General features: G+C 39.1%; 2 protein-coding genes across 3 annotated transcripts in view; one reads left to right on the top strand and one right to left on the bottom strand.

The window, feature by feature from the left end:
• The window catches only part of ANKRD45 (ankyrin repeat domain 45), a 39,437-nt gene that overhangs the window by 6,907 nt on the left and 10,379 nt on the right, over positions 1–22,151 (bottom strand). For both annotated transcript variants that reach the window (XM_006153348.3, XM_014589703.2), the window contains exons 3-4: positions 17,383–17,550; positions 5,606–5,700 (exon numbers count right to left, since the gene is read on the bottom strand). In XM_006153348.3, coding sequence (XP_006153410.2) covers positions 5,606–5,700; positions 17,383–17,550 — 263 coding nt within the window. The remainder of the gene's footprint in view (positions 1–5,605; positions 5,701–17,382; positions 17,551–22,151) is intronic.
• Positions 9,763–12,953, top strand: TEX50 (testis expressed 50). The gene is made up of 2 exons (XM_014589705.1): positions 9,763–10,187; positions 12,473–12,953. The coding sequence occupies exons 1-2, from the start codon at positions 9,864–9,866 to the stop codon at positions 12,686–12,688; spliced, it is 540 nt and encodes a 179-aa protein (XP_014445191.1). The 5' UTR covers positions 9,763–9,863; the 3' UTR covers positions 12,689–12,953.

Here is a 22,151-nt window from a genome sequence, read left to right as displayed (position 1 = left end):
ATGTCCAGATAAAGCCATCAAAAGGTAAAGTCAAAAAAGTCATAATCATGGGACCAGCAGTTGGCGTAATGGCTATGTCGCTGGACTCCCATGTAGTTGACCGCGGCTCAAGTCTCAGACCTGGTGACTTAAACTCATGCCGGTGCGTGTGCGTGCGTGCCCAAGATCCCAAGAGGAGAATGGAGGAGAAGGGATTGTGGTGTGGCCATCCCCCCTCAGGGGTGATTTCTCGCTTTCTGTCTCTCTGTGTCTTTCTGGCAAATGCACGTGCCCTATAGCAAAAACCTCTCAAAAAAAAAATCATAATCATAAGTCACATAGTCATAAGTCAGGAACCAGTTGTTCTAGAAATATGGCTAGCCTGACTGAGGAATTTGATTTTATATTTTTTCATTTTTAATAATCCAAATTTAAATAGCCACATGTGGCTAGTGGCTACAGTATTACTGGTCACTGTAGGTCTAGCATCAGTGCAATGTAAGCCTGGTATAACTGACTGTCAAAGGTCATGAAGCCCTGTAGTAGTCTACACTTTCTCCCTAGTTCTTTTATTTATTTCTTTTTTAAAGAGAGACTTTTGCTCCCGGGTGTGTGCGCTCACTAGAGACAGAGAGACAGAAAGCAAAATATCACCCCTTGGGGGGAATGGGCACACTGCAATCCCTTCTCCTCTTAGAATTTCAGGAGCACACACACACACATACACACACCTGGTGTAAATTTCAAGCCACCAGGTCTGGGACTTGAATTGCAATCAGCCATGTCAAAGTCCAGCAATGCAACTATTATGATCTCTGCTGATCCCTCTCCCTAGTTCTTTATTTTCACTGAGTCCTGTGACAAAAAGAATAGGTGGAGGTATGAGCTACATGCAACTCAACAGACAACATCGATATTATCTTCCCTCTCAACTGGTCCACAGGAAGAAAATGTTCAGGAAATGCAGGAAAAACTCTACCTCACTCTAAATCTCTCTATATGATTTGGAAAATCATCTTATTGTGGGACCAGCAGGTGGCATGGTAGATAAGGCATTGGACTCTCACATGTTCAGCCACAGTTCAAGTCCCAGACTTCATGACTTGAAAATCATGCCAGGCACGTGTGTGTGCATGCCCCAAATCCCAGGAGAAGAATGGAGGAGAAAGGGTTGTGGTGTGGCTGTCCCCCCGGGAGTCGATTTCTCACTTTTTCTCTCATTGTCTCTGTCTCTCTCCTCTCTAGCAAAAATACATGTCCTATAGCAAAAACCTAAAAACAAAAACAAACTCATTGCTCATATGCAGCAAACTTAAGATGTTTATTGTACTATGGTGCATAATAATACAAACCACAAGTGCCCAAAATATGATAAGTCGGAGAATGAAAAAAAAGAGATCACAGCATTGCCAGACCCTGTGAAGTGTGCTCATCTCTCTCTTTCTTCATACTTAGGTATATGTGCAAGTACTCTATCATGAATAAAGAAAAAAATTGTTTTAGAGCTCTCTTATAAAAAACTCCCAGTACAGGAACCAGCAGATGGCATAATGATTATGTTACTGGTCTCCCATCTAGTCGACCCCAGTTCAAATCCTGGACCTGAAGGCTTAAAACACACCAGGCGCATATGCATGCATACCCAAAATCCTGAGATGAGACTGGAAGAGAAGGGATTGTGGCATGGCTATCCCCCCTGTGGGGGGAGTAATTTCTCACTTTCTGTCTCTATCTCTCTGGTGAATATACAAACCCTACAGCAAAAATCGTGAATATACATACCCTACAGCAAAAACCCCTCTAAAAAAAAAAAAACTCTAATATATGTGAGTATACATATGTTTATATAACTGAAGGGAAAAACATGATGAAATTAACATACACTGTTTTCAGAATCACAGATTATAAGGCTGGAAAAGAAAAAGGGAAAACTATTGAGTTTATTTTGACATTTCCATTTTTTTCTAATTACTCCTTTGTATGCATAATGTTTTCCAGTTCTCAAGTAACCAAAGTTTTTTTAAATAATTATTTTATTTTATTTTATTCATTGTCATTAGTTTACTTTATTTTTTTAAAGTTGACCAGAGAGAGAAAAGGAAAGTGAGAAAGCAAGCTGCCAGGTCTGGGACTCGAATCACCGTCAGCCAGGTAGAAATCTAGACACCTTAACCACCACATCAACTGCCAGCCCCTCAAATAACCAAAGTTTTAAAAATTGAAATTAAAAACCCTTTCTAGGGACTAACAGAGGGCATAGCGGTTACGTTCCTGAACACCTATGTGGCCGACTGCAATTTGAGTCCCAGACCCGAAGGCTTCAAACTCAGGCTGGGCATGTGTGCATGTGTGCCCAAAATCCTAGGAGGAAAAGGGATTGCAGCATGGCCATTCCCCCCTCCCCCGGGGGTGAATTCTCACTTCCTATCTCTTTGTCACTCTCTGTCTCTGGTGAGCACAAGTGCCCTATAGCAAAATCTACCCCCCCAAAAAAAGGCTTTTCTAGTAGGTACTTTGACAAAGCACTATTTCTTTGTGCCAGGAAAGTTTTATTTTACAGATATAATAATAGCTATTAAATAGAATTTTGTCCATATTTTGTTTGTTTCATTAGAGAGTCTATAAAGTATTTTTACAAGATACAAGTATAATGTCTGACTTATCAAGTTCTCAGACTTGGAGATGGCTTACGCTTTATCAACAGCTAATTTTCTGTTTTGTTTTGTTTTGTTTTGTTTGTTGTTTGCTATAGGGTGCAAACTAGAGAGATACTTGCTGGAGAGATACAGAGAGAAAGAGAAAAAAAATGAGAAACCACCCGTCAGGGACTATGGCCATGCCACAATCCCTATTCCTCCATTCTCCTCCTCTTAGTACTTTTTTTTTTTTTTTTTTGAGAGGCTTTTCACTATAGGGCGCGTGCACTCGCCAGACAGACAGAGACAGAAAGCAAGAAATCACCCCCCAGAGGGGATGGCCACGCTGCAATCCCTTCTCCTCCATTCTCCTCTCGGGATCTTGGGTACGCACGCACACGAGCCCGGCGTGGGTTTTAAGCTACCGGGTCCAGGATGCGAACCGCGGTCAACTATGTGGGAGTCCAGCGACATAGCCATTACGCTAACTGCTGGTTCCCTCCTCTTAGTACTTTTTGAACACATGTATGTGCCTGGTGTGTTTTTCAAGCCTCCAGGTCTGGGACTTCAACTGCACAGTTAGCCATGTGGGGTGCAGTCACTTTAACATCCACACTACCTGCTGACTTTAAGTAACAGCTAATTATTGTTCATGTAAGTCACAGGAAATTCACAGAGCGTCCTTCACCAAAATGCATAAAATAATTTAAAACTAAAACATATTTCTGATACCTTGAGCATATTTTCTTAATTAAACTAGTCCATAGGCAGTACTTAAATACTGTCAATGTGGCAACCAGGCTTTACAACTAGCAGGCTTTACATCTTTACTCATTACAAAAATTTAATGCATTGTTTGTGGAAAATGTAAAAATAAATAAATAAATAAATAAAGTTTAATGCATTAATAAAAAACTATGTTATGTGTATCTACATTCATATATATGTATACATACACACACATATATATATACACTAAATTATGTAATGTATATCTAAGTTTTGAAGCAAAATAATAAAATAATTATCAATGGGCCCCATTATTCAACAGAACAATCAGGACACTACCAGTACTATTTTTTTTAGAGAGAGATTTTATAGGGCACATGCATTCACCAGAGAGACAGAAAGCAAGAAATCAACCCCAGGGAGGATGGCCACGCTGCAATCCCTTCTCCTCCACTCTCCTCTCAGAATTATAGGCACACACACACATGCGCCCAGTGTGAGTTTTAAGCTGCCAAGTCCGGGACCTGAACCACGGTTGACTACATGGGAGTCCAGCAATGTAACCATTATGCCATCTGCTGGTCCTTCACTGCCAGTACTATTAATATCACCATCCCACCCCCTTTGCCTGTCTCCAAGAGATAACCATGATCTGTACTTATTTATCCCTTTCCTTTGCTTTTTTTATTAATAATGATTTTTCCCTGAATGTAGGCAGGCCTAAACATTAGAATTTGATTAGCATCATTTTGAACTTCATAAAAATTGATGTTGGGGCCAGCAGGTGATGTAGTGGTTAAGGCACTGGACTCCCAGCTGGTCGACTGCTATGTGAGTCCCAGACCCAGTGGTTTGAAACTCACAATGGGCCATGTGTGTACATGCCCAAAATCCCCAAAGGAAAATGGAGGAGAAAGGATTGTATCATGCCCATCTCTCTGGGGGGTGATTTCTCACTTTCTGTCTCTATCTCCAGTGAGTGCACATGCCCTATAACAAAAACCTCTAACAACAACAACGAAAAATTTGATGTCATCTTTAGCAATATTTTTTTCACTGAACACTATTTTCCTAAGAATCATCCATGGTTTTGGGTTATGATCCTTAAGACACTGCTGTGCTGCTCTTAAATACTATTGGGTGGGAACCAGCAGTTAGCGTAATGGCTATGTCGCTGGACTCCCACGTAGTTGACCGTGGTTCACGTCCTGGACCTGGTGGCTTAAAACTCATGCCGGGTGCGTGTGCGTGCGTGCCCAAGATCCCGAGAGGAGAATGGAGGAGAAGGGATTGCGGCGTGACCATCCCCCTTGGGGGGTGATTTCTCGCTTTCTGTCTCTATGTCTCTCTCTGTCTGCCTGGTGAGCACACGCACCTTATAGCAAAAATCTCTCCCCCGCCCCCCAAAAAATACTATTGGGTTATTGGAAAAATCATGACATATTTTTGTTTTTCAATGTCAAAGTGGGAAACAGATATGGCTTATTACCTGTTGGTGATGGCATGTACAGTATTCTCAACCGGATTGGTCTGAGAAGTATTTCATAATGGGCAAAGTCTTTTTACAAGCAAAATGAGAAATAGTGATTGACTGTTTAAAAAAATAATTGGAATAATAACAATGATTGCAAAAAACAATGAAAAGATATATAATGATGAAGTGGGGAGATTAATGTCTCTGTACTGACTGACATGCATGGCATTCCCTTTTGAAAAAGCAATGTAATACACTGTAAAGTTATATGCAATCCAATGTAATATAAACAAGATTATGATGATAATAAATAAATTTTTTAAAATGGATCATGAACAACCCAATATTTTATTTAATTTGATCAATCTTCTTTATCAGTTTATTTTTAAAAAAGAAAGAAAGAAAAGAGGGAAGAAAGGGAAGAAAAAGAGCAGAGGGAGAGTTCTGCTCCCTGGCACAGCAGTAATGTACTACTGTGTGAACACGCCTGTGTGTGCCCAGGATCTTAAAGGATGGAGGACTGAAGGAAGAGGACTATGGGACCCCATGGAGGATGCTTCTTTCTCTCTCTCTCTCTCACTCTTTCTTTCTCTCACATGTGCATATACTCTATCAGAAAAAAAAAGAAGAAGAAGAAAGAAAGGAAGGAAGGAAGAAGAAAGCAAGAGAGGGGAAAAGAAAAGGGACAATAAGGACCGCTGCTTACCTCTAGAGCATTAGTATAGAAATAAGACGTAAGACGAAGTGCTCAAAAGATTTCAGAAGAGTAATAATCACAATACATTACCCTGTCTTCCTTAAGGAGCTTCCCTGGTCCCTTTTCTGAGTCAGTAACGGTTACAGAGACCTTTGCAATATATTTTTTCAGAGCCAGCCTTGCATCTGAAAGAGCAGGATATTAAACACACAGTAAGACAAAGATCAAACCATACGTGATATACTATTACACAGTCAGCGCTTTACAAAGGCTGTATGTGGGAGATTTACTGTAGGTGTTTTCCCAGAATTTCAGAAAGGTAACACTCAACTAGCAGATCACTCTGGGGTAATCATTATGTTACTAGAGTTGTGCTCAAATTTTTGAAGAGCAAATGGAACCCCTAACAATCTCTTAAGCCTCATTCACCTACCTATAAAATGGATGTAACAAGAGGAACTTCTACAGTCATACCCTCTCTGGAATAGCATTAATAATTATGGACTAGCTAAGAGTCTCCTTGCCTTCATCTCTTCACAGCTTCAAGCCTATCATTCATGCTACAAACAGAATTAATTTTTTTATACCAGAAACCAAGGTTAGGTTTTGGTTCCACTGGTTGGGTGACCTGAAGTTCGTGATAATTCCAGAATTTCAATACAGAATGGAGTTTAGGGGAGACATCAGTCAGAAAAGCGGAGTAAGGAACTTGTCATGAAACTGCATGTGTATAACAAGCACACTGCTTTCACTGAGAGCACGCATTTATTTTGAGTGTCTTGGTAGAGAAGAGCATCCCTTAAAGCCACCATAACCTCAATCACTCTAACCTCAGTTTCCTATCTATAAAATGGAAGTGTTACAGTACAGTCCTCTTAGGGTTGTTGTGAGAATTACAGTATATGCTATAATGCATAGTATAATGTGATGTATAGTATGTAAAGTATAATGCACATAGCAAAAGACATGCACGTAACTTGGCGCAGTGCCTGACACACAGTAAAGCACCCAATACGTTTATTATTATATCTCTCTTCTTCTCAAAACTCTATAAATGACTCCCTACTTGCCTACTGAAAAAAATAATACAGGGCCCCCTTGGGACCAGCAGATAGCATAGTTTTAAGTTGCTGGACTCCCACATGGCCGATCATGGTTCGAGTCTTAGACCCGGCAACTTGAAACTCACACTGGGCACATGTAAATGTGTGTCCAAGATCCCAAGGAGAAGGGACTGTGGCAAGGCCATCCCCCCAGTGACAATTTCTCACTTTCTGTCTCTGTCTCTCCAGGGAGCACACATCCCTAAAGCAAAAATCTTTCTAAAAACAACAATATATATGTGTGTGTGTGTGTGTGTGTGTGTGTGTGTATGTGTGTGTGTGTGTGTCCCTCTAAAATTTGTCTAGCCACAAACTATCTTTCTAGTTCCATCCACCCACAATATTCATTCAGAATGAACCTTCTTGGTTTCCTACTTTTAGTTCCTTCAGATCTTTGCTCAAAAATCACCTAAAAAATCACCTCATCTGGGGACCAGCAGTTGGTGTAATGGCTATGTCGCTGGACTCCCATGTAGTCGACCGCGGTTCAAGTCCCAGACCTGGTGGCTTAAACTCATGCCAGGTGCATATGCTTGTGTGCCCAAGATCCCAAGAAGAGAATGGATGAGAAGGGACTGCAGCGTGGCCATCCCCCCTGGGGGTGATATTTTGCATTCTGTCTCTCTGTCTCTCTCTGTCTTTCTGGCAAGCACACAAGCCCTATAGCAAAAACCTCTCAAAAAAAAAAAAAATCACCTTATCTGGGCCAACAAGTGAAACAGTGGTAAACAGAGTGGTAAGGAGATAGGAAATTTGCAGCAAGTTAATGAGTTAGTGTATGTGTCATTTTATAGAGAAAAATTAGGAGAGGCTTCTTTAATGAGGTGTTTTTCTTAAAGAATTATTTATTTGGGGGCCAACAGGTGGTGCAGTGGTTAAGATACAGGACTCCCATATGTTTGGCTATGGTTCACATCCCAGACACAGCAGCTTGAAACTCACATGAGGTGTGTGTGCGTTCATGCCCAAAATCCCGAGAGGAAAATGGAGGAAGGATTGTGGCATGGCCATACCCCCTGGGGTGATTTTTTTCACTCTCTGTCTCTCTGGAAAGCACACATGCCCATTTGGCTATGGTTCACATCCCAGACCCAGCAGCTTGAAACTCACATGAGGTGTGTGTGCGTTCATGCCCAAAATCCCGAGAGGAAAATGGAGGAAGGATTGTGGCATGGCCATACCCCCTGGGGTGATTTTTTTCACTCTCTGTCTCTCTGGAAAGCACACATGCCCTATAGCAAAAATCTCTTTCTCTTAAAAATATATTTACTGGGAACCAGCAGTTAGTGTAATGGCAATGTCGCTGGACTCCCATGTAGTCGACTGCGGTTCACGTCCCGGACCCGGTGACTTAAAACTCACGCCGGGCATGTGTGCGTGCGTGCCCAAGATCCCGAGAGGAGAATGGAGGAGAAGGGATTGCGGCGTGACCATCCCCCCTGGGGGGTGATTTCTCGCTTTCTGTCTCTATGTCTCTCTCTGTCTGTCTGGCGAGCGCACGCGCCCTATAGTGAAAAACCTCTCAAAAAAAAAAGATTTATTTTAGTTTATTATTATTATTATTTTAAAATTTGCTATAGGGCACATATGCTCACCAGAGAAAGAGAAAGAGAAAGAGAGAAAGTGAGAAGGCAAATCACCAGGTCTGGGATTCAAACTGTGGTGGGTCATGTGGAAGTCCAATGCCTTAACCACTATACCACCTGCCAGCCCCCAAATAAACAATTCTCTACATAAAAAAACATTTTTTTAATTTAAAAACTCATTAAAGAAGCCTTATCCCTACCACTCTATTTTCCTACTCAGCACTCCTTAGATACAGACATATAGGCTTAGATAGGTCTGCAAAGCTGAGTTGTACAAGTATACTCAGCATAGTATATAGCTCATAGTAGGCACTTTAAACATGTATTGTATGACTATTTACATGGATGTCTTTACTTAATATGTTCCCTCAGCCTGAAATGCCCTCTCCACATTTACCCTACCAAACATCTATGCATTCTTTAAGGTCCACTCAAAGACACTTCCGTAAAACTTCCTAGTTCCTCCAAGTAGGACTCATTGCTCTTTCAACTGTTACATGTTGATAATTTTACTTAGTTTTCCTTTTACTCTGACTTTAATTTTTATTATCTTGGTTTTTACTTTTGCTTCAGATTATAAGTTCCTTAAAAACAAGGTCTATATCTCATCTTTCTATCATATACGTCATCACATTACCACTTTTTAAAAAGAATTATTTACTTAATATTATTTATTATTATTATTTTAATTTGCTATAGGGCACATGTGCCCACCAGAGAGAGAGAAAAAGAGAGAGAGAGTGAGAAAGCAAGACACTAGGTCTGAAACTTGAACCACGATTGGCCATGTAGGAGTCCAGTGCCTCAACCACCATGCCACCTGCTGGCCCCTTATTATTATTATTTTTTAATTTGAACAGAGCGACAGAGAGCAAGAGAAAGGGAAAGGGAAAAGGAAAAGGGAAAGGAAAAGGAAAGAGAAAGAGAAAAGAAGGAGGAAAAGTGAGAAAGCAAACCACCAAGTCTGGGATGCAAATCATAGTTGGCCACGTGGAAGTTCAGCCCCTTAACCACCACACCACCTGCTGACCCCCACTTCACCATCTTATCTTTTTTCATATGCCATGCCACTTTTCTTTCCTCACTCTTTACCTAATAGCACCACACTGCCACCACAAGAAAATGTGTCAAAAGGGACAGATGCTCAGTATTTGTTGAAGGGAAAAACATTCCAGAGTTAGAGAAGCACATGCTAGGTTGTGTGAAATGGTATAGCTGTTTTTTAAGTAAATATAAACTGCCATACTTTAGAAGAAAGGTTGGAAAGATTACGAGTAAATCATTTCCATGAGATTTTATTATGTGACTACAGTTTGAATTTATTTGCTAGTACGATATTAGTATAGTCTTAATTTTTAAGAAAATGGAAGCTCAAACCATTCTGGCAAAAAGCATCCAAAAGAGTCTCTAAGTAACCCAAGATGATTGGTTAGATGACACCTTTTACTTCCAATGTGATTCTTTGTGATGTCACTGGCCTTACCCCTGAATCACAATGACTAATGATGCTACAATGATCAGCAGAATATATTTTGCTGACTGGCAGGATATTCTGAACTACCTTGACAAAATATCCTATTAACTAACATTTAGAGTATTTTCTGCTGTGCCTCTAACCAATTTCTTAGTGATATATTTTTTTCCAGTTGAGAAAGAAAAATGTCCACTCTAGGACTATCTCTGCTCTTTCCTCTGTTATTTATCTGCTTCTTCAGGGAGAGTTTCTGCATTTGTGATGGAACTATCTGGACCAAAGTTGGATGGGAGATTTTTCCAGAAGAAGTAAACTACCTGAAAGCTAAGCCTTCTTCATCTCACTGTCTACCGTATCCTCTGGACAAACTATGCTGCAACTTTGCTAACATGGACATATTTCAGGGTTGTTTGCATCTCACTTATATTTTAGTACAAGCTCTCTTTTTGATCCTATCTGTTTTATCTGTGCATTACCTGTGGACAAAGTGGAAGAAACATAAAAAGAAGGTGAATTAGTCATATATATGAATAGTTATAGAATATCAAAGAATTTAGAAAATTGTCAGTTTCTTTGAGGGAAGGTATTATCTCTTATTCCTCTCTGAAACCTCCCCATAACCTCCCCAATTCATCTAGTAAAGGTCTTGCACATATTATGTGCTCAACCAATGTGTATTGAATTAGAAGGGCCTTAAAATCATTCAGCTTTGGGGATGTCAGGTGGTGTGGTGGTTAAGAATGCTGGACTTCCACATGGCCAAACATGGTTCAAGTCCTGAACCTGACAGCTTGTGCTCACTCGCTCTCTCTTTCTGTCTCTCTCTCTCCCCTCCCTGGTCAAATTAAAATAAATAAATAAATAAATAAATAAATAAATAAATAAATAAATAAATAAAGTTAAATAAAATAGTTCTTTAAAAAATTACTCAGTTCGGGACCAGCAGTTAGCGTAATGGCTATGTCGCTGGACTCCCATGTAGTAGACCGCGGTTTACGTCCCCGACCCCGCTTTCTGTCTCTATGTCACTCTCTGTCTGGCGAGTGCATGCACCCTATAGCGAAAAACCTCTCAAAAAAAAAAAATTATTCAGTTCAACATCTGTTGAACTGTCAAGTTATAAAACCATCAAAAAATAATGAGTTATAATAAGTAGAATCCATGAAATGAAGTTATCTGTCTGTACCCTTAGATAAATCATCTGATCTTTCTCAGCTTCTTCATCCTCAAACTAAAGGAACAAGAGCTCTCTTAGGTCCCTTCCAGATATATTTGTGAAACTAAGTACCAAAGTTGGCATGTGTCTTTTAAGTGGATATAAATTAATCTGTAATGTTAGGATAACTTTTTGGGAAATGAAGCTCTAAACTAATTTTCCACTTAGCCAATAAATGGCACGATAGTTTGAAGTCATCTTAAAATTTCACTGACCAAGCCAAAACAAAAGGAAAAAAACAACAACAACAACAACAACAAAAACCTCTCTGACCTTCAGAAAAATTAGATATGTATAAATGTTTTCTTTTTTTGCTTTTTTTAGAGAGAAGTTTTTGCTACAGGATGTGTGCACTCACCAGAGAAACAGAGAAACAGAGAGACAGAAAGCAAGAAATCACCCCCCAGGGGGATGGCCACACCAAAATTCCTTCTCTTGGGATCTGGGGCACACACATGCTTGGCATGAGTTTTAAGCCACTGGGTCCAGGACTTGAACCATGGTCAACTACGTGGGAGTCCAGTGACATAACCATTACGCCATCTGCTGTTCCCTGTTTTCTTATTTTTAAAATGACTGATTTTATGGTATTACACCTTGAGGTTGTTCAGTAAAGGAAAACATTTTGTTAATATCCAAAATATTTCTCCCAGCAGCATGGTCTAACATTAGAAAGCCCATCATTACCCATGCTGATGGTGATAATGATCACTCTATACAGAAGAGCATTTTTTTTTTTTTTGGAGAGGTTTTTCACTATAGGGCGCATGCACTCGCCAGACAGACAGAGAGAGACATAGAGACAGAAAGTGAGAAATCACCCCCCAGGGGGGATGGTCACGCCGCAATCCCTTCTTCTCCATTCTCCTCTCGGGATCTTGGGCATGCACACACAAGCGCCCGGCGTGAGTTTTAAGCCACCGGGTCCAGGACGTGAACCGCGGACGACTACGTGGGAGTCCAGCGACATAGCCATTACGCTAATTGCTGGTTTCCCAGAAGAGCATTTCTTCTGCACTTACACCCTTCAGTTATGCCTGTCTTCTATAGTAATCTTTCTTTTGCATGATTAATACATGCTTTTGTTTTTTTTTTAGTTTTAGTTTTTGTTATAGAGTGCATGCGCTCATCAGAAAGACACAGAGAGAGGGACAATGAGAAATCACCCCCACAGGAGATGGCCACTCCACAATCCCTTCTCCTCCATTGTCCTCTTAGGGTTTTGGATACACACGCTCAGTGTGATTTTCAAGTAGCAGGTTCTAGTAATTGAACCACGGCTTGCCACGTGAAAATCCAGCACCTTAATCATATACCACCAGTAGAGTGCATGAAATGAAGTTATCTGTCTGTACCCTTAGGTAAGCCATCTGATCTTTCTCAGCTTCTTCATCCACAAACTAAAGGAACAAGAGCTCTCTTAGGTCCCTTCCAGATATATTTATGAAAACTAAGTACCAATGTGTACTTGGTCCAATGTGTGCTGTTTAAATAAAGTTTAAGTTTATATATTCAGAATAGAAATTTATTTAAACTATAGTGAGATGAAATCTCTTTTATTTGTCTTTCTCCTTTTAGCTGAAAGAACAAGCCTCCTTAAACAAATTTGATAATGATTTAGAAAGTCCATCCATCTATGACATTGACCAAATACTCTGTAAATTGGTGGCCACAACATCGATGATGACCAAGTATCTGAAGCTGGTATCACACCATCCTTCCTCTAAGAAAATGAAGTATAAAAAATTAAAGAGGAAGAAGAGTGAAGGAAGAGGAGGAACCAGAGGATACTAAACATATGCAAATATAATCCAGTCGAATACGGAGATTACCAAAGAAATATATTGAGAGGATTAGGGATAAAAATTATTCCTTGGGAGGCTTTGTCATTTTTTTGCCACAATTGTTCTGGAAATTTTCCAAAGAACTTTGAGTTGAAATGTTATTTCCATTCAACTGAAAAAGAACCCATACTTACTAAAGTACTGGGGAAAAGATTGTATATCATCACTGCTAGATGTTTTAAGTTTTTTGTTATTGGATCATCAGAAAAGTCATGACACATTTTGCCTAGAAAAACAAAAAAAAGTCATGACTTTTCTGATGACCCAATATCTTTAATGTGTTAGATTACTAATTATTAGCCAATCTGTAGAATAGAATTTAGTTTACTGTTTCAATAAATCTCTGATTTAAATAACATTTGTTGTTTTTCTCATTTTCTTAAGAAAATTTTATGGTCACAGGGAGACATATTTTCCCATCTCAGACTGCTAAAATAGCATGGAAATATTAAGGAATTTATTAATTTTTAAAAATATAAATTTTCCTATTTTCAGTGTAATAAATTACATATCAACATTTTTTAAAGTTAAGACTTTTGTTGATAAGACACTTCAATTTAAGAAAAATAAAAAAGTACAGGTATGGGGCCAGCTGATGGCATGGTGATTAAGGTGCTGGGCTCCCACATGGCTGACCATGGTTCAAGTCCTGGACCTGGCAGCTTGCTTTCTGTTTCTGTCTCTGTCTCTCTCTCTCTCTCTAGTCAAATTGAATAATAATAATAATAATAATAATAAGTAAAATTAAGTCAGTAATTCTTTAAATCTTTGTTTTTAAAGTATAGTTATATTTTCCTGAGAAAAACTAGAAGCTCCAATCTGAGACTAGGGCAGACTTAATTAAAAACACCTTGAGGGGCAGACAGGTGGTGTGGTGGTTAAAGATGCTGGACTCCTACTGGCCGACTGTGATTTGGGTCCCAAACCCGGCAGCTTGCTTTCTCACTTTCCTTCTCTCTCTCTTACTCTCCCTCACTCTGTCCCTATCTGGTAAGTTACTAAGTATATAAATAAATAAATAAAGTTAAATAAAATTATTTTTAAAATATATTGAAAAATCCCAGAAAAATAAGCCATACCTATAACACAACTTTCCCATAAATATAAGTAAAACTTCCCAAAAAAATCCTTGAAATGGTAAGAGAAAATTACAGTTTTTAAAGAATACACTTTTAAGTTTGTTTTTGGTTCTGCTTTCCAGACTCTCCTTCTTACCTCCAGTCTTCCATAGCACAACTCCCTCTCCCACATTTCCATAAATGTTTGTTCCATTCCTTCAGCATTCTGAACTGCCAAGAACTCCCAACACTGACATGTTTCTTCTAATAGGAGACTCTTGAAGACAGACAGACAGACAGACAGACAGACATAGATAAACAAACCTACACCACACCTCTAAAACCTTAGAGAAATGTATTTCTAATAGTGGAATTTTCAACAATAGATAGGAGACTCAATGGAATAGGGAGTGCTCAGTCCCTTAAATCTCTCCAGGTGACTCTTAATTACTAGAAGAAATGAAAAGTGATACATACTCTTAGTAAATGTGAATTAAAAAAATTTGAAATTTTATGTTGAGTAGTTTGTTTCTGAAATTTCACAATTAGATTACCATGAAGCTCCCATCTTAAATCCAACACTGATTTAGAAACATACTATTTATAGTTTACTTTTTGTAGTCTTTTCATTGTTACACCAACTGCTGGTCCCTATAGTCTTTTCATCATTAATAGTTTATTTTTTATAGTCTCTTCATCACTAAGATGTTAGGCATAATTCCATTAACATTGGGGCCAAAAGGTGGCATGGTGGGTTTTCATGCTGGACTCCCACATGGCCAACCAAATTTTGAGTCCCAGACCCAGCAGCTTCAAAATCACAACAAATAAATAAATAGATAATTTTTTTTTAGAGAGAGAGATTTTTGCTACTGGACACATGCACTCGCTGGAGAGAGAGACAGAAAGCAAGAAATCATCCCCCAGGGGTGATGGCCATGCCACAGTCCCTTCTCCATTTTCCTTGGGATTTTGGGCACTCATGCACATGCACACAAGCCCAGTGTTAATTTCAAGCTGCTGTATCCAGAACTCAAACCATGGTCAGCCATGTGGCAGTCCAACGACATAATTATTATGCCATCTCCTGGTCTCCAATAAATAAATTTTTAAAAAATAAAAAAAAAAAACATAAAGACTTGAATTAAGTGAATCTATAGTGGAAGAAATTAATGATATCTCATGCCCATAAGCCACAAACAGTTTTGTTTCAGAAAAGTTACAGCAAAAGTTGTCCCTGGACCATGATTTTTTAAGTACATGGGTCATTCATCCTTCAGAAATGGATTTTAAATTATGGGATGTGTGTTCTACTACAATTACTACTCATGGAGTATTAATTGAACTCTTATTTCTGTTTTTATTTCCTGCTTATAAAACTAAAATTTAAGATACTAATGTAAGAAAGACAGTCTCTAGAAAAACAGTTCATAGAAGTTGGCAGTTGCCTATAAAAACAATCTACAAAGTACAACTCATCTTTTTTTCCCCCCCAAGTATGTGTCTTTCCCTCAATTTCCTTACTTCTATCAATTCTCCTCACTTTACTGATGAGCAAGCTCCTTATTGCTACCAGCCGAATCTTCCTAAATATCACTTTCACGCTCTTTCTTGTCTATATGAAACCTTCCAGGTGCTTACTGAATAAAATGAAAACACCTTAGCCAGGCAGATAAGCTATAATATGCCTGTGTAACAGTAGCATCCACTGCTGACGACATGCCAAGTATTATGCTACTTTATATTATCTCGTTTAATTCTCACAATCTTTAAAGTGGCCCTCTTTTTCAGAAAAGGAAACTAGGGTACAGACAACTTAAGTACTTTGTCGAAGATCACATAGGATTCAAGTACAGACACCAGTCTTTAGATTCAAGGAATCTCAAGAGGCCATGTACTTAACTCTTCCATTATTCCTTCTATGCTGTAGCTTACCTGTGGAAATAACTCACTCTAGTAGGGTAGATTGCTGTCCCCCAATATGTCACTTTCAGTCTAAACTCTGAGGTTTTTCTTTTTTCTTTTTTTTTGGAGAGGTTTTTGCTATAGGGCACATGCGCTCGCCAGGCAGACAGCAAGAGACAGAGAGATAGAAAGCGAGAAATCACCCCCCCAGGGGGGATGGCCATGTCGCAATCCCTTCTTCATTCTCCTCTCAGGATCTTGGGCACGCACACACACGCGCCCGGTGTGAGTTTAAGCCACCAGCTCCAGGAACTCGAACTGTGGTCGACTACATGGGAGTTCAGCGACATAGTCATTACTGGTCCCAAATCCCATCCATTCTTCAAGGCCCAGTTCAAACCTAGCATGCTCTGACTTCATGTTCCTTGACTACCCCATAGTGTGAACTGCCTGATCTGTCCATCTTAACCCTCAAGCATAGTCTAGATATTGTTACATAATTGTAGAATGTTTCTATAGTTTATCATCTCCCACCAGACATGTTCCTAAGGCAGGCATAGCAAGCTACCTACAATAATAGTAGGCTGATTGTGGGCATTTAAATAAATGCCTGCTGAAAATATGAATGTACATAGCTATGCAAAATGAATGCAATGAGCTTCATCAGTACTAGTTTTTAACCAATGTCTGTATGTATACATAGTTACATAGGCATGTCTTCCTGAAATCTCTAAGCTATACTCTACAAGGATCTGGGGATGACATAGCAAAATATTAACATAACTCAAAATAGTACATAGTTTCGTTTTGTTTTAAGGTTTTTGCTATATGGCATATGTGCTCACCAGAGAGAGACAGAGAGAAAAACTGTGAGAGAGAAGGTGAGCAATCACAAACCCAGGGAGACAACACCACAATCCCTTCTCCTCCTGGGATTTTAGGCATGTACACACACACATGCCTAGCATGATTTTCAAGCCACCAGGTCCAGGACTTGAAGCATGGACAGCCATATGGCGGTCCAGCACCTTAACCACTATACTATTTGCTGGCCCCAGCACATAGTTCTTTGAACTTTGTGTTTAAACTTAACATACATACCAAAAATTCTAAGTGTACAGCAGGATGAATTTTCACAAATGAACATACCCATTTAACCAGAAACCAGATTAAGAAAAAGAATATTACAGCCCCGAAGTCCCCCACCTCCAGTGCCAAAGCATAACTACTCTTCTAACTACTTTAACTTTACCTAAACAAATCATATTGAATTTTACATTATGACATTTTCTATCTGGGAAGCCAAATGTATTACTCAAATATGCTATTTTTAAAACATTTAAGGAATGGTTTACTTTCTGTGGGTCTCTCAGAAAATAGCCTTGAACATATATGTTATAGAAAATTATTGATGAAATTGTTAAAAGTCGATAAATCAGTAAGCTTTCAATATGTACAGTTCTTATTAAGTGTACTGTTTAGGCCAACAGCCAATTGGAAAAAAAGGGCAGGTTTCATATATTGTTGTCCACAATGACTGCAGTTGTATCTACAAATAAAGCATCTTGATGGAGGGGAAAAATGTTAATCATCTCTTTGTTTTGTTAAAGACATAACCTAGAATTCCTAGGAGAAAAATTTATCACTCAATTGTTTTGTTAATACCTGTGAGATTCCTTACCTGCCCAGTCAAGGAATTCAACACACTCAGTCTGGGAATATCTAGCAGCAACATCTCGAGCTTTTTCTTCACGGAAGTTCAATGCTCCTATGTCAACATCCAGCTCCACTAGTGCTTTCAAAGTTTCCAAACGACCCCAAGCTGCAGCACAGTGTAAGAGCGTGTAGCCTATTAATAGAACAAAGATAGGTCAAATAGACTACTCTTTTATTTTCTTAAGGGTTTTTTCCATAGGGGACATGTGCTCACTGGAGAGACAGATGGTCAGACAAAAAGTGAGAAATCACTCCCAAGAGGGGATGGCTACACTGCAGTCCCTTTTCCTCCATTCCCCTGTTGGGATTTTGAGCATGTATGCACATGCTCCTGGACTGCCAGATCCAGGACTTGAACCATGGTTGGCCATGTGGGAGTCCAGTGCCTTAACACTGTGCCATGTGCTGGCCCTATAGACTACATTGTTTCAAGCTATACTTTATACAGGTCATAATTTCAATCAAATATTGAATAATTACTATGGGCGAAGCACTATTCTAAGTGCTTTACATACAGCAAGTTCATTTAGTTCTATAAAAACTCCATAATGACAGAACTAGTATAATCTCATTTTAAGATAAAGAATCGAAAGTCCAGGGAAATTAAGAGGCCTGCCCAAAGGGCATTAGATCATCCATTTATTCTAGAAAATAAGCAATTCTATGACTTTAAGGTATTTTCATCCAACTCTAATTATTCTGGTTTATAAAAATCATACAAATGACTACAACTGTACATGCCCTTGGTTTGGAAATCAATCATTTGGATTAAAGTTGAAATTATGACCTATCAAATTATTAATAGAAAGCAATTTCTTAGATTTACTGAGACAACTACTGTGAAAAATCATTGTAATCATGAAAAATATGGGCAGCATCTTTTCAGACTGTTTTTTTTTTAATTGCCAGAGGGCAAATGTGCTAGAGATATGGGTGAAGGGAAGCATCCTCCAGTGGAATGTGGTCATGCCACAATCCCTCCTTCTCCATTTCTCCATTCTAGTGTGATTTGGGACATGCTCACACATGCACTCAGTGTTTTTTCCATGCCACTGGGGCCAGAATTTTAACCACAGAAAATTATGTGGGATCAGGTTCCCTTAACCGCTAGGCTATGGGACTGGCCCGACAGATTTTATTTTTCTTAAATCAAGCTAAAGATCATTGTTTTATCTATAAGGATATATTTATGACGCTCTTAACTAGTGAAAGAGATATATACTATATTACTAAAAGAAGAGTTGAGCAAGAGAATGAACTAATATGTTGAATATATTGAGTATTAAGCACTTTATGTGTACGTCTTTTAATCCTCTCAATAATGTGAGGTAGGTATTATTAGCCCTATTAAAATATACAATGGAAAGTGAAGGTAGGAGAGATTATGTTTTTCACAAGGCCAGACTGGTAGTAAGTAGCCAAAGAAAATTTCATATCTAAGTCTGTTGCCAGATAGAAGGCATACAAGGAGCAGGAAGTAGCACCCAAAAGTTTGCCTCTGCCTAGGATAGGGGAAGAGGAGAGTGAGCGATTAATTCTAGTTTCTTTCAGAAATGCTTTAGCTCCCATCTGCCACACTCCCACAATCCTGGGATTATCTCAGACCAAGTTGTGAACTATCATAAACAAAAGGGCTAATAAAAAGTTAATGAGGACCCAAAAGGAGCATGAAGTGAACTATTTTAGGTTCAGTCAAAATGGAATTGCTGGACCAGCAGGAAGTGTGGTGGTTAAGAGTGCTGGACTCCCACTTGGCTGAGCATGCTTTGAATCCCAGGCCTGGCAGCTTGCTTTCTCACTTTCTCTCCTCTCTATCTCTCTCTCTCACTCTTACTCTGTCCCTCTCTGGTCTAATTTAAATAAATAAAGTTAAAGAAAATAATTCTTAAAAAAAAAATTGGAATCCCTCTCTTTTTGGCCAAACTTTTTTTTTTTTATCACAGCAAGCAAGAAATTTCAAAACACTGAGAATGGTCCAAGAATTTTATTGTGCCTTTATTGTTTACTGTCTTAGTTCATTTTGTGACACTATACATACAGAGAATACCATAGACTGAGTAACTTTAACAAAGACAGAAATTTATTTCTCAAAGTTTTGGAGTCTAGATCTAGCTTGCTGACTGTCAGCAGGAGTTCCTTGCAGCTCCTTAAGGCTGCCTGCATTCCTAATTACACTATCCCCTCCATCTTCAAACCAGCAACCACATCTCAAGTACTTATACTTCAGACCTCATCTGTTGTGTCTCTTCGAACTCCAGTTGGAGAAAGGCTCTGCTTTTAAGGGTTTGTGTGATTAGATTGGGCCTACTTGGACAATCCAGGATAATCTATCTTAAGGTCCTCAAATCTTTTGTTATTGTTGCCAAGGGCATGTACACTCACTAGAGAGAGCAAATGAGAGAGAAAATACGGCATGATGGGGCATGGCCATGCCATACTCCGTTTCCTTCCACTCATCCCTTCCATCTGGATTTTGGACACTCACACACATGCACCCAACATGTTTCTCAAACTTCTGGGGATGGGACTTGAACTGCAGTAGGCTTTGTGGAATCTGGCTCCCAAGTACAGCATTGAACCGTTGTGCTACAGGGTCAGCCCAAGTTCCTTAATCTTAATTACATCTGCAAAGCCCCTTTCACATTCACAGGTTCTAGGAATTAGAGCATAGGTATCTTTGGGGAGCTATTCCTGCTAGAGTCTACCCACTAACCCATTAAACATTCACATCTCCCCCAAATGCAAAATACATTTGCCCCATCGCATAGTCCCAAAGGTCCTAGCCTATTACAGTATCAACACTAAGTCCAAAATCTCATTTAAATCTATCAGCTCAACAGTCCCAGCTCTCATCATTGAAATCATCAAGATCATGTGAGGATGAGGCTCTGAGTATAATCCATTAAATGCAGTTACTAGGGCTCAAGTCCTCTCCATCTGTGGACATGTGAAACTAAGAAACACGTTTTCTCCTTCCAACCCAAGGTAGTGGATTAGGCATAGGATGACAGAGATAGACATCCAGATTCAAATGGAAAAACCAAAGGCAAAATAGCTAGTCCAAAGAAGTACTAGGTACTTCTAGTACAATCCAGCTAGGTAAACTTTAGGTTTCAAGGTTGGAATAATGTAGTTACATAGCTATAGTTCTCAGCTCTGCCCTCTGGCTCTCAGCCCTGCGATCTGTCTTTCCTTTATCATTAAAGGTAGCATATATTTGCAGCTAAATAATTTATTGGCTTCCTGGCAGTAGAATATTGAAGGTCCAACAGGCTTCCTTTGCTTTGTACTCTGTTTCGTTCAGAAACACTGTCCAAGTTGGCAATGCCCAAGTCACAGTGTTTTGTTTCTCTAGAGCATGCTTTTCTGATGGTGAATCTCTTCATTTTAAGGTCTTTGCCATTTGGATAGGCTTAGAATGGATAATCAGGCCAAGTCACAATAGACACTGCTACTCAGCAAACTGAGGCCACATGGAGGTCTGAGTTTGATTCCTGACCCACTGTAATATGCTCAGCACAAAGGCTTGAGCCATAATCCCAGCTACTTAGGAGACTGAGGTGGGAGGATTGCAATATAGTAAAACTCTAACTATAAAAAATAATACTAATAATTAATCGTTAATATCTTTGCCATCTGGATAGGCTCAGAATGGATAAATGCACTATCATCTGTTAATACAATGGAATATTACACAGTAACAGCCTAAAGGCTAGCAATATTCATGTCAACTGGTCAGAACATCACCTTCCTTGATTACTGTTAGAGGCACACTGTTAAATATTGATTGGAGCCTTCCTTTCCTTTAGGTAGTATGGTTTTTACATATTACTATTATCCTCATTTTTATAGGTAGAGAAGCCAGAGCACAGAAGTGTTACATAATTTATCCAAGTCACATAAGTTCAGTAGAAGACCTGGGTTTTGAACCCAATAGTCTGGTTCTAAAAATCCATGTTCTTTTGTTTATTTATTTATTTTCTAAATGAGGATCTCACTGTCTCATGATTTCCTGCTTCACTCTCTCAAGTAGGTGAGACTACAGGGGTGTATGGCCACACTCAGATTTTAGAGTGGGCTAGGAATCAAATCAGGGCCATTCAAGTGACCTCAGCCTGAAGATCAACAGCATCTACCAGTGCAGCCACCATGACTTGTCATGAAATCCATGCTCTTACCCTATATAATACAGAACTTTTTGCAACTTGCTTTTTGTATTGAGGTTATGTATGTTATTCATATTAATACCCAAAGATCATAATGCAATTATCTACCTTTCCATTGATTTATTTTACTTACAGATATTCACTCTTATCAACAATACTTGAATAATCATCCTTATATATATGTCTCCTTATGAGCACAGTAAAAGTAGGTATCTATTTTTACTTTTTTTTTTTAGATGAATTATCAACAACATTCTCTGGCATCACATAGGAAGATACCTCAAAAAGTTCATGAAAATTTAAAATTAAAATAGGAGTTAATTTTAATGCAAAAAAAAAAAATCCTGGCACAGATTTTTTAAAAGAATTATTTAGCTTTATTTATTTGTTTACTTATTTTTAATTTGACCAGAAAGGGACAGAGTGAGAGAGAGAGAGAGGAGGTAAAGCAAGAAAGCAAGCCACCAGGTCCGGGACTAAAACCGCAGTCGGCTATGTGGGAGTACAGTGCCCTTAACCACCATGCCACCTGCCAGCTCTGGCACAGGTTTTTTTTTATACTATGCAT

This window comes from Tupaia chinensis, unplaced genomic scaffold, assembly GCF_000334495.1.
Source record: "Tupaia chinensis unplaced genomic scaffold, TupChi_1.0 Scaffold000369_1, whole genome shotgun sequence".
Lineage (NCBI taxonomy): Eukaryota > Metazoa > Chordata > Mammalia > Scandentia > Tupaiidae > Tupaia > Tupaia belangeri.
Note: the sequence above shows the minus strand (reverse complement) of the source record. Positions and strands in the feature narration are given on the sequence as shown.

Bases quoted from the DNA above. Each gene is read 5' to 3' on its own strand.
- TEX50 (XM_014589705.1), top strand. From the start codon at position 9,864: ATGTCCACTCTAGGACTATCTCTGCTCTTTCCTCTGTTATTTATCTGC. The intron at 10,188-12,472 runs GTGAATTAGTCA...TTCTCCTTTTAG, and splicing joins GGAAGAAACATAAAAAGAAG to CTGAAAGAACAAGCCTCCTT.